Source organism: Gekko japonicus, unplaced genomic scaffold (genome assembly GCF_001447785.1).
Source record: "Gekko japonicus isolate JY-2015 unplaced genomic scaffold, Gekko_japonicus_V1.1 scaffold1861, whole genome shotgun sequence".
NCBI lineage: Eukaryota > Metazoa > Chordata > Lepidosauria > Squamata > Gekkonidae > Gekko > Gekko japonicus.
Genome location: NW_015160270.1, coordinates 153,073 through 166,718, shown reverse-complemented (window position 1 = coordinate 166,718; position 13,646 = coordinate 153,073). Strand labels below are relative to the sequence as shown.

Here is a 13,646-nt window from a genome sequence, read left to right as displayed (position 1 = left end):
GACTCCAGTAACTCTTTCTTACTTGGGGACAGGGCTCTAGTCGGGGGGGAGCTCTCAGGTACGGAGCTCCGGAAGAGAACCTCTAGGGGGCGGGGCTGTCACGTGGTGAAGCCCCGCCCCTTCTTTACCCCGCCCTCTGCTTCGATCCTCATTCCGTTTGGGAATGAGGATGAAGCAGGAGGGTAAGTAGCCGGGCCTTCTGACACACTTCCGGTGATGTCAGGGGGTGTGGCCTTCTGTCACTTCCGGTGATGTCAGGGGGCGTGGCATATGCAAATAAGTTATGCTAATGAGTTATGCTAATGAGCTCCGGCAGCTCTTTTTCTACAACAAGACCCCTGCTTGGGGAGATTCAATAAAATGCCATTTGAAGATTGTATTTGCCCCTGCTGTAATGAAGGAGTAGAAACTTTAATTCATGTCGTATATGATTGCAAGGCATATAATGACTATTGTGATATCTTCCCGTTTTCCACAACTATTCCTCTCACTTCCAGTCAAAAAATGCAACTCCTGAAGAACTTTCTGGATAATAGGCACCCTGAGGCTATATTTAATTTAGCCAAATTTCATTGGCTGGCCTCAAGAACCAGAAAGTAGCTCAGTCAGGTAAATGTTAGGCATTTAGTCACTTTTGTATGTATACTACAATGGCTATGTCCGTCATAATTGCCATGTTCTCATCTGTATGTTACATTTTATTCTTTTGTATTATAATAAGTGTGTTATTGGTTTTCCTGTTCTAACCTAATTTGGTTTTATCCCGGGCTTTTTTTGTAGAAAAAGCCCAGGAGGAACTCATTAGCATAATAGGCCACACCCAATAGCAGAATTCATTAGCATATTAGGCCACACCCTGACACCACAGCTCATTAGCATATTAGGCCGCAGCCCCGTGTTGCCAGAAGTGTGGTCATCCAGCCACACCCACCTTTTGCTTCTTATTCTGTTTACCTTGTTTGTTGTTGGCCCTTGGACAGGCCAGGGAAGGCATGGGGAGGCATTTAAATGCCTCCCTGACCCTTCCAGGGCCCCCTGTGACCTGCCCGCCTCAGAGTTGCCGGGTGGGGGGTCGCTCTCCAGGCCTTCCCTCTGTAGCAACGCACGCAGAGGTTTTGGCTGTAGTGGGCGTGGCCAACTCTGGAGCCATCCAGAACTCCGTTCCTGTGCGTTCCTGCCCCAAAATAGCCCTGGTTTTATCTGTTTTAATATGCTAGCTCTTGCCTTGAATAAAATCAATCAATCAGTACCTCATAGGTTTGTTGTGAGGATAAAATGGAGGAGAGGAGAATAATGTGAGCTGCTTTTGTTCCCGATTGAGGAGAAAGGTGGGGTATAAATGAAGTAAATAAATAAGAAAACAAGCTGAAGACTGTGGGAGCAGATAAAGGAAAGGCTGGTAGGTGAGTAGGGAAAAGAGAAGGAAGCAGGGAAAAGGGAGAGAATATGGGGGCTGCCAAGAGAAGAGAAAGAAGAAATTATGCGTGGAAGAGAATACATGGAAATGAAATGACCCTCACAAGTCCTTGCAGGTTCCCCTCCTGTATGTTACGTTATATTTCTTTTTGACTGACTTTTTTAAAAGTGTGAAGCATTTTTTTTTCCTGTGGCATTTTCCTGGGTTTTTGACTGGCTCTCAGAGGTTTGCCTGCACTTGCCCTGTGCTTAGATCTCTGTGTGTGCAACAGAACGCTTGCAGCAGTGAGCCGTCGCCAGGCAGATGTAGTTAGTCATGCTGAAGCAAAAGGAGACGGGAGAGGATGGGTGTTTTGAGAATTTTTTTCGCAGCTGCAAATGAGCCTCGCCTTGTCATCCTTTTAAGGCAACGCTTTGTAAACTGTTATGAAACTCTTCAAAAGGAAGTGGGCAATGTGGGAAGGAGAGAAAATTGTACGAGCTGCCAAGGCGAATGGGCCAAAGCTCCCTTGCTTTGCGTGCATCCAAATGGGAAGGGCGGGCTGGCCTGGCGGCCTCAGCAACAGGGGCAAATTCTCTTTCCCATCTCATAAACAGCTATGGTGGCCAGGTCCTACCAAGCTTCTGGTCTATATAAATCAATGGTGCGACCTCATTTGGAATACTGTGTGCAGTTCTGGTCACCACACCTTAAAAAGGATATTATAGTTTTGGAAAAAGTGCAGAAAAGGGCAACTCGAATGATAAAAGGGTTGGAACACTTTCCCTATGAGGAAAGGTTAAAGCGCTTAGGGCTCTTTAGCTTGGAGAAACGACGACTGAGGGGTGACATGATCGAGGTTTATAAGATTATGCATGGGAAAGAGCAGGTAGAGAAAGAGGTACTTTTCTCCCTTTCTCACAATACAAGAACTCGTGGGCACTCCATGAAATTGCTGAGAGGTCGGGTTAGAACGGATAAAAGGAAGTACTTCTTCACCCAAAGAGTGATTCACACATGGAATTCACTGCCACAGGAAGTGGTGGCGGCTACAAGCATGGACGGCTTCAAAAGGGAATTAGATAAGCATATGGAGCAGAGGTCCATCAGTGGCTATTAGCCACAAGGTATAGCTAGGGGCTCTGGGGCAAGTGATGCTCTGTCTTCTTGGTGCTTGGGGGGGGGGGTCAACAGTGGGAGGGCTTCTAATGCCCTGGCCCCACTGGTGGACCTCCTGGTGGCACCTGGTATTTCTGGCCACTGTGTGACACAGAGTGTTGGACTGGATGGGCCTTTGGCCTGATCCAACATTGGCGTCTCTTATGTTCTTATGGCCTGCATGCTTTGTGTGCATGCCACAATGACGTCACCTGAAAGTGATGCCATTGAGTTGCCGACAGTGGAGGGGGGATGATGCTCTGTGTTCTACAGAAAAGGGAATGGGGGCCAAACCCCTAACAGAGTTGGGCAAAACTCTGTGGTCTTTTGCCCTCAGAACCATAGAGTTTGCTCAAAAACTAGAGTGTCACCCCCCCGACAGCAGCAATGTGATGATGTCACTTCTAGGTGATGTCATTGTGACAGGGATGTCGCATGGTGATGTCCCAGTTCAGGGGTGAGGCTTCCCCCACTGGCCAGCGAGCCGGTGGCAGATTGGAGCCCCGAAGACCGGGGGATCCCCTGGCTGGACTGGGGGTCTGGCAACCCTATAAACAGCAGCAGATCAGGGCAAGGTATTAGAGTGGTTAGTGTTAGATCAGGGGAGCATAGAGTTGGCATTGGACTAGGATCTGGGAGATTCAGGTTCTAATCCCTGCACTGCCACAGAAGCTCACTGGGTAATCTTGGGCCAATCACTCTCTCTCAACCTAACCTATGCCACAGAATTAGGCTTGCCAAGCAGTGCCTGGCAACCAGTGGGAAGGTTGCAGGGGCCACAGCATCTCAGGAGAACTGTCTTTTTAAAATGCACCCTCATGTACTTAATGGAAGTTCTTACTGGACGTAACAAGGAGTAGCTCTAGGAATCATTGAAATCTCTAGGGGAAAACCATGATTTTTTTTCTCTCCTGCTGCTGATGGGCAACAGGGCCTGGGGTGGGGGGTGGGGGGTGGGGCATCCCTAGAGGGGACTTGGCAGCCCTACACAGAATGGTGGTTGTTGCAAGGATAAAACAGAGGTGAGAATAATGTTGGAAGCAGCTTTGGGTCCCCACTAGGGAGCTAATCAGGGTAAATGAATGGATTTGGGGTGATGGATGTACATACACCCCCCCCCCCAAATGGTAATTTTTGTAGCAAAAATCAAGTGTTACAAAACTTTGACACAGCATTCACATTGAGGCAGCTTCACACAGGTGTGCTCAATGATGAATGCAGAAACAGGCATGACCTGCAATTTTTTGAATGAGCCATTGCTCATGACAGACCACCACAAGACAGCATGCTGCCTGGCACTGCCTTCCCAGAGACTGCTTTTCAACTGAGTCAGTTCACATATTCACCTGGGAGCCCTCCAGTTTCATGGCCAGTGATACCTGAACTATGAGAAATGAGACGATACACTTATACAGAGGGGAGGGGAGGTCAGTTGTAACAACAAATCCAACTCTGGCAAGATGAGTCACTTTGGGGAGCTTAAGGAACTCCATGAATCATTATCCAAATGCTTTAGGAGTACTTTTGATTTTCAACCACAAACCATGTATTGTGGGCTTGTTAGGGGTTTGGCCCCCATTCCCTTTTCTGTAGAAAACAGGACGGCAGAAGAAAACTGCTGCTAGCGGACTGGCAGTAATATTTTCGGTGGTTTGTATCCTACTCTCTCGTCTGATGATGGAAGGACACTTCTGTTGGCAGATAAAGGGTCCATATCTGTCTGTTGCTCCTTTCATAGCAAGACCTTCACTTTGCCCCCTCTGCTGTTCAGGAGATAAATAAGTGGGGGGAGGGATTCAGTGGGCAGCAGTTGGTGGCAAAGACAGGCCCTCTCGTAGAGATCTGTTCCAATCAGCGATCTCATAGCTTAAAAGCTACCTGAACTGTTTTTGGTGGGTCACAAGCAGTGAAGGTTTAAGGATGCTTATAAAATTCCCTGTACTTGAATTTCACTGAATTTCCCGGGTTCCAAATCATCTTGTGGCTCAGGCTAGCCTAATCTCATCAGGTCTTAGAAGCTAAGCACAGGCTCTGGTTAGTATTCGGATGGGAGACCACCAAGAGACATTCGGATGGGAGATCACCAAGGAAGTCTAGGGTTGCTCTGCAGAGACAAGCAATGGCAAACCACCTCTGAAAGTCTCATGCCTTGAAAACTCCAAGGGGTTGCCACAAGTCAGCTGCAACATGACAGCACTTTACATGCACACTAATACATTAGCAATTCACCATTCTTTTTTCATTATGATTTCACTGAGACAACTGTGCATGCTTTTGTCCTTACAGGATTTTAACATGCACAGATGCATATGCCACCTCATGCAGGTTCAGGACAGATGGCACACACATTCTACAAACAAACAAACAAACAGCTTCAAGAACCAGGTGAAAAAGGAATCTTGATGCAATGTAGGCCCCGGTCACACTGGGGGGAAAGGCACGGCTAAAGTGCGGCTTTTTTGAGCCGCATCAAAAGAGAAGCGTGGCGGTGGAATCAGATACATCCCCCCAACCGCCACGCAGGTCCTCCCCGGCATGATCAGATGCTGGGAGGAAGCCACAGACCGGAGAGCGAGTCAAGCCTGCTGCGCATGCACAGGCACAGTTCGGTAGGACCTTGCATGCTGTGCGAGTGACGGGCGCGCCGGTGATCAGACGGCCATCCCTGCAGCGGATTTTCCGGTAAGTACTAGTGTTTTCTAGGGGTTTTTTTGATCCGCATCTTCGGCTGGAAGAGACAGATCGGGGACGGGTGCACGCCGCTTGATGCAACCCCGATGCGTCCCTCTTGCGGCTCAAAGCCTCCCATGTGACCGGGGTCGTAGTCAGACTTTGATTTGAGCACATGAAGCTGCCTTACACTGTCAGACTATTGGTCTATCAAGGTCAGGATTATCTACTCTGGCTGGCAGAAGCTCTCCAGGGTCTCATGCGGAGGCCTTTCATACCACCTACTGCCTGATCCTTTCAACTGGAAAAGCCTGGGATTATGTGTGCAAAGGAGATTCTCTGCCACTGAGCCACAGCCTCTCCCTTTTGCACTGTAATTTAACTATAGTGTGTGGGCACTCATGTGTATGAGCAATGGTTTTTAAAAGACACAAAGCAGAAAACAGACAGTCTTCTAAAATTAACGCTGAAAGTGATCGAAGTTAAATTGGAAGACAGGTGGGGCAGGATCTGGGGCAGAGACAATCCATGGACAATGAGAACAGCAGAACAGAAGACATCCTCTTATCACTAGTACAAGCCCAATGTAGCCCTGTCATCACTAATACATTTTGTATTCTCTCTTCCTACCACATGCAAACTAGGTAATTGTTCATTACTGCTAATTGTGAAATCCTGTTGAAACATTGGTTTATAGTCCCCAAGCTACATGTGGCTTTTAATGGTCCTTTGCATAGAATTCATTAAAGTCAGATGGGTCACTGGTAACTTGAGTTTCTTCAGTGCTTTCCTTCTTGTAGGTGAACTTGATGCTAAATGGGAAACCGGTCATTTCTGCATTTGCCGGGGACAAAGATGTCACTCGTGAAGCTGCAACAAATGGAGTTCTACTCTATCTAGACAAGGAAGATAAGGTTTACCTGAAACTGGAGAAAGGTAATCTGGTTGGTGGATGGCAGTATTCAACATTTTCTGGCTTCCTGGTCTTCCCCCTGTAAGGTCAATTTCCCTGTGACATTCATCCAGGTGTGGATCGGTCCATTGCTTCTGTTCTTTGAAGATCATCTCCTCATCCTTTGGATTGATGTTTTCTTTCTCGGTTTCTCATGGGTAAATATGGATTCTCTTTGTGGCGATTGGCCGACCTGAACTACTCTGAGATTTCACCGAAAATTCAATGTGTTTGAATACAGTACATTTGGATTAAGACTTAAAGCAGACAATAAATATCTATGCTTCATGTTACAAAATACAACAGCCTGCAAGATTTACTTCTGCATTCCTTTACTGGACATGTTGGATTTGTGGGAGAAGTGGATAATTATGGTGTTCTTTCCCTGCCCCCCCAATTCTATTTTTTAAAAACACTGGCAGCCAGGTCTATGATTTCAGAATCCTTTGAGTTCAGTCTTCAATCAAGATTAATACATAACTGCCAAAGAACTGTTTGTTGATATATTGGTTATATCATGCCTTTGTTCCTCTTGCGCTCTAAAAAAATGTAACATAAATCCATTCCGTTCAGTTGGGAAAAGAATAGATAATGTTTATTGATGAGCAATTGACTTCACTGCTTCTCTTTGTACAGTGTTCTGGATGGTCCACTTAGATGTTTTCCTTCAAATAATTAATCTCAAAGAAGACCACCCTACTGAAAGTGAATAAGGCATGGGTCGGATGTTATTTGCACATGGAGGGGATTTATATTCTACTGAAAGTATTTTCTAATAATGAGAAGAGATTATCCTGCTTAAAAAAATGCTTACCCAGGTTAAATGGGATCATTTTGGCAAACCTCTGCAAAACAGTCTTGCTCCGTAGGACATTTTACACTGGCTCTTCACCTTTAATTAACATGATTGATAATAACCACTTTATTAAAAACCGAAGGGAATCATTCCTTAGGCACAGCAAATTCATTAGTTGGAGACAGGAGCTCTCCCCTCTCTTTTTTTTAAAAAAAAATTATGTGAGTTTCTCAAGCCTTCTGTTGTGTTTGAGGTGTCATCTGGTTTTGCCTTAATTGCACAAATGTATATAATGATGATAGATATCGTGGGCACAATGCAGCCCAAGTTAAACATTTTGGTCTCTATTGAGGTCAGCAGGAGGGATTTCCCAAGTTCTGTTAAATTCTTCCATTGAAATCAGAGACTTTAAAAGGCGCTTCACTTAGGCTGCGTTGTACCTGATCCATTTAGCAAATATTCAGTCCAAATAGCCGGTACCTGAATTTGGTGCAATATCTTTCCTGTCTTTTTGTAAAGGCCATATGAATTCATAAATTTATTTATTATGTTGCTGTTACATAATAAAAGTTAATATATGTTAGTGTAACCTTTTTTGGGGTAACCTTTGGGCATCTGGAAAAAAACATTTTACGATTTTCATTTGATGTCAGTTAGAATTGTGTTATGCAAGGTTATATAACAACTGTAGGAGGCTGGCTAGGTTTGCTGTAGTCCTATGTGGTATGCACCAGAAAGCAACCAGCATGCTACCAAGATGATTGTGTGTGTGTGTGTGTGTGTGTGTGTGAAATGTTGTCAAGTTGCTTCTGATTCATGTCCCCTCTCTTTTTTTTCTGATCCTATGTGGTATCCAATGGCACCTTTAAGACCAATAAAGTTTAATTCTGGGGATAAGTTTTCATGTGCAGGCACACACCTTCAGATACGTTTGGAACAGACTTTGCCAACTATGTTTCATGTGCAGGCACACACCTTCAGATACATTTGAAACAGACTTTGCCAACTATTACATATAGATGTGTCTGGGTGGGGGTTAGTTGCCAGGAATGGCTAATTGGAGTCAAGATATATAAGTAACTTAGTGGTAAGTATAGCTAAGATTGGATCAAAGCAATCGGTAAAACCTGTGAATAGCAGCAAATTAGCATATAGATAGTAAAAGAGTTAGCACATGCATGAAGGTGTATACCCAGAATTAAATTTTCTTGGTATTAAAGGTGCCACTGGACTCAAACTTTGTTCTGTTGCTTCAGACCAACACGGCTACCCATCTGAACCTATGAATTAATGACCTCTAAAATGTCCTATCATTAACAGCCTCGCTCAGGTCTTGCAAACTGAGGGCCGTGGCTTCCTTGATTAAGTCCATCCATCTCATGTTCAGTCTTCTTCTTTCCCTGTTGCCTTCAACTTTTCCGAGCATTATCGTCTTTTCCAGTGACTCTTTGTCTTCTCATAATGTGACCAAAGTACGATAGCCTCAGTTTAGTTATTTTATCTTCTAGGGAGAGTTAAAAGCTTGATTTGGTCTAGAAACCACTGGTTTGTCTTTTTGACAATCCACAGTATCTCCTCCAGCACCACATTTCAAATGAAATCAACAAGATTACTAATAATTTACATTTTTTAAAGAAAGTTTGCAGACTGCTTTCTAGCTTTGTTATGATATATTTTCCATGTTGTGACTCCATTGTTCCCATTTCACATATTAGAAAACTGAGGTAGAAAGATAGTGACTTGGCCTAGCCTACAGAAGAAGGCCAAACAAGAAGTAACCAATGGGCAGTACCTAATGAGAGCCAGTTTGGTGTAGTGGTTAAGAGTGCGGACTCTAATCTGGGACAACTGGATTTGATTCCCTACTCTTCCACATGCAGCTGCTGGTGTGTCCCTGAGTCAGTCATAAGTTCTTTCAGAGCTATTCTCTAAAGGGCAATTCTCAAGAGAGATCTCTCAGCCCCACCTCAGTCTCAGAGTGGCTTACAATCTCCTTTCCTTTCCCTTCCCCACAACAGAGTGTCTGTTGTGGGGAAGGGAAAGGAAAGGAGATTGTAAGCCACTCTGAGACTTCTTTGGGTAGTGAAGACTGGGGTATTAATCCAATCTCTTCTCTCTCTAATTGGAGTCACATCCATCTAAGTCCATTGCATGGGCTATAAAGGGTGTAATGTTCTTTAGAAGTGCACTGTTGAACTCATATATGGTAAACCATGGACAGCCAACATGGCATGGCATGGACTTCTGGGCTTTGTGGCATTTGTGGACATGAGCAGAAGAGCTTGGGGGTTTAGTGATGGCACAGAGTGAGTCCTACAGTCCTTCCTGTGAGATGTTTCTGCATTCTGCTCAGCCAGAGGATAGGCAGCAGTGCAGTCTGTAGAATGCAAAATATAGACAAAGGACTACAGTATCCATATGTATGTCCAATACTTTGATGGCACACTTGACCACCATTGCTGATTATCAAAGTCCAGAATCCTGATCCTGCTAGGGGCATGTGCATTTGGGAGCAGATATCCGCAAGAGTATGGCTACCAAAACAAGAGTGTAATGGTGCAAAGTAGTATGTCAGTTACACAAACTGGTTTATATCAAAGCTTGGTCCATAAAGATCAGTATTGTCTACTCAGATTAGCAGCAGCTCTCCAGGGTCTCAGGTGGAGGTCTTTCACATCACCCACTTTCTGATATTTTTAACTGGAGATGCTGGGGCTTGAACCTTGGGCCTTCTGCATGTCCACCAGATGCTCAGCCACTGAGCCACAGCCCCAGTCTTGGATTAGGGATTCCTGAATGAGGTTTTGTGTGGGTAGCCTGGATGCATCTTTGATTGGTGGAGTAGCTGCTGCTTGCACATATAGCTGTTTCCACCTCCAGGCTGAATCTACTAACTAGGCATTCATCTAGGCATTATGAATGACATTTCTCAGTGCCTTATCTGAAAGCCATTGGTTCTTTCTGTGTATAGTTACTTGGAGGGCTGGGCGTAGGGTTTTACAGTGCCTTTGAATTGTTACTCCTCCCCAGAGAAACTGACAAAGACTATAGATGATAACAGTGTGCAGGGATACAGGACAGCTGCATATTCCCAGGATTAAATTGAAACAATTAGGATGCAGGCAAAGAGTGATGAACTGAATTTGGAAGTGGTCACACCAAATTATATTAATCTCAGGTGCATGTTTTCTTCTCTCCTACTGAGTGATTAATTCTAGGGTGAAAGCTGGCAGCGTGCAGTGCTGACTTGCTAGTTCCCATGTCATCACCCACCCCTTTAACCTTCTTTGTGCTTTCTTTACACAGTGATAGGCACAGGGATAAACAAATATTCTTACATCTTCCATTTAAACAAAATCCTAAACTGGATAGCAGAAAGGGAAGATTAATGGATGAACTCACATTCAGGTCACTAGTCTCAATGGGCTAGACCTTAAGGCACCCTTGTAAGAGGCACTTTCACATATGAAAGAGGGTGTGCAATTTTCAGACATTTCCTACTTCAGATGCAGCCCCTTGTTTTGCATCCAGCCCTTTCCCCAAAGGTCTCCAGCCCTCAGGAGCAGACTTCAGGATGGCATGAGAAAAACAGTAGACTATAAAACAGGAGTCCAGTGTCATCTTCAAGACTAACACAATTTATTCCAGTTTTTGGGAGTAGAGTTGCTGGTTTTGGATTGGGACATTCCTAGAAATTTGGTGGTAGTCCCTGGGGAGGGTGAGTTTTGGGAAGGAGAGGGACCTCAGCATGGTATAATGCCATAAGGTCCACCCTCCAAAGCAGCCATTTTCTCTAGGAGAACCAGTCTCTGTTGTCTGAAGACCAGTTGTAATCCCTGGAGATCTCCAGGCCCCATCTGGAGGTTCACAACCCTATTTGGCAGTCGGAGTCCACTTCACTAGACACTAAGGGATGACATGAGCTTTGTGTTATGCCAGAATAGATTTTGTTAGTCTTGAAGATGCCACTGGACTCCTGTCCAATTTTCCTGCTGGGGTTTATAAAGCTTTCCATCTGTAGACTATCACAGTAGACTTCGTGAAGCAGGGAATATCCCTTCCTTGAGTGTAGAGATGCTTGTGCCTCTTAGGACCCAGTGTATCATCAGTATGTCACCTTAGATCCTGAGATGCTCAGGAAGGAAGTGGGTATATAAATATTCTTGAAAGAAAATACTGTCAATTTTGAGTCTGGGAGGAGATCAAGCTCACACCCGTAGAACCCAACAGAAGCTCTGCACCATGTTTCATCTATTTTCAGAGTCTTAAATCTACACACTTCAACTGGACTGAATATTCTCCATACTAATTACCACTAGTTTTTGAAATGCCCAGCCTGACCAATGCACAGACTAATCCATATTCACTTGGCTGTATCGTTGTATATCATCTGAACAAGAGTATATTCAGATTTATTTGCAGAGCTGGGGAGTAAGAAGTTCACCATTTGTTTCCGGCAAAATTCTTCAGCTAGATGGGTAAGACATGGCATTGGTTTTTAAATGATTTACGTCTTGCAAAAAAAGAGAGAGAGATATATACTGACACATTTGTAATTACATCTCATCAGATTTTATCACTGAGCTCTAAAAGGATATATGTTAATTAAAATAGGATGGCAATACATAATTGAATGAGAGATGGTAATTTTTGATGGCTGCAAGAACAGCTTTATGGAACATCGCAACCCAAAAGATAATTTAAAAAGAGAAGAGGACAAAAGGTTGTAAGGCAGATGAAAAGAATTTTGGGGAGAGAGAATCTAAAGAAGCTCCTCAAAACTGCATAGAAAAATCCAGATTTATATTTCCCTAAATGCCCATGTACCTCTGAAGGTAGGATGCCCCCTCTTACAGGGCACTGATGAATTCTGGGAATCATTGGTAGTATTAATTCCAAATGTGGGTACAGTCAAATTCTTCAAGTTCAGCTTCATGGGGATAATGTGATAAGTTTGGATATTACTCAGAATCTATTACCTGATTTTCATGATGTTTTCTTTAGGGCCACAACCAATAGCTTCCATTTTTGATTTTCAGGATGTTAATAGTATTTTCAGTGGAACAGAAATGTGTCTCCAAAGTTCTGTGATGGATCCAATAACCACCTTTTGAATTGCTTTTAGCTGTGCCACTGTCCCCCCTCCCCCCCCAAGGTGCGGCTCCTTCAATACCATTTCCCCCCCAGCTTGGCTGCTTCTTTTTTGTGCTTCCTGGCTCAGTCATATGGGTGATCGTAACCAATCAGTGAGCACACGGTGGATGGGTCAACATTGTGACATTCCTCAGATATATCTGTATTATGATTTCATTGAAAACAAGAGCACTTTTGAGTGACAATACTTCCTGGGCTCATCACAGGGGACATCCAGCCAATCAGGGATCACACAGTGAACTTGCTGACTCCACAATAATTCTGCATAACCATTCGAGAGTGGTTGAAGGTATGTGAAGTCAACTGAGAGTGATGGCAAATCAGGGCTATGAAAATGTATGCAAAACCATTTAGTGTCAAAAATCACTATGAAAAGAAGTCACTTTCCCCAGCATTATTTGTGTGTGTGTGTCGGGGGGGGGATTCTGTATCATCTCTTCAGAGGAGATTTTTTACAGGATGATTCACAAACAACTTTACTTTTCATGCAAGTTTGACTCACAAATTCTCTTAAAGAATGAAAGTCCTCACGATGGCTATGATCACACATGTTTTGTTTTTATCTCCACAATTTATTATGGCTCCCTGCCTTGTAGCAGTGATTCTTTCTAACTTTCAAACGTTTGGTTTGAAGAGAACTTTGAAACAGAAGGCGCAGTGCAAGTAAATACGATTCCCAGTAGAGATGAAACAGAATTTGTGCTTCGACTGATGCCACAATATCATCTTCCTACAATGTTGTCCAGGCACTGAAAGTTCTTCTGAGGAAACATATTGTCTCAGACACTCGACTAAGATGTTATTTGTCTATTATCCCTTAAGCACTATGAGAAAAAGAGATACGAAGCACAATGATAAAATCAGAGGCTGTTATAGAAGTTAGGAGAGAATAAAGGGACAACCATCCCAAACAGCCTGTTTAACAATAGCTGTGATCTATGGCATTTGATGAAAGCTCTCTCTCCCTTCACAATTTGGGGGACAGAAAAAGCCGGGTCGTATTGTTTTCCTTTGCATTGCATTTGTTTCCCTATGCAGGTCGGATGAGCTGTAAAAGAAAATAAAAAAGTGGACTCATAAATCAAAGTAAATCTCCAGAAAATGTTCTATTCCGAAAGTGTGTGAAGTGCTTGTTCATTTCATTTGATCGGGAAGCAGAGCTTTTTTTGTGTGCTGGCCCATACCTAGAATTGCCGGTGATCAGGTGGGGGCTGGAGATCTCCCGGGATTACAAGTGACCTCCAGCTGACAGAGATCAGCTCCCCTGGAGAAAATGGCTGCTTTTGGGGATGGACTCTATGGCTTTATACCCTGATGAAGGCCTTCCTCTCTCCAAACCCCTCCCCAAGCTCCACCCCCAAGTCCTCAGGTATTTATCAAGTGGGAGTTGACAACCCTATACACACTGGTATGGTGTACTGACACCTTTTTGGTTGGTGGAGGTTGGAGTGGCTGGGTCCACCGTCCAGAGGCTGGCAATGGAGGGAGGTGGGCCAGAGCAGTCAATATAGTTTCTCCAT

At 44.2% G+C, this 13,646-nt stretch overlaps 1 protein-coding gene across 1 annotated transcript in view; it reads left to right on the top strand.

Moving 5' to 3' along the window:
* Positions 1–6,222, top strand: part of LOC107113820 (cerebellin-4) — a 36,525-nt gene extending 30,303 nt beyond the window's left edge. The window contains exon 3 of the mRNA XM_015415202.1: positions 6,025–6,222. Coding sequence (XP_015270688.1) covers positions 6,025–6,222 — 198 coding nt within the window. The remainder of the gene's footprint in view (positions 1–6,024) is intronic.
* Positions 6,223–13,646: the final 7,424 nt, after the last annotated feature.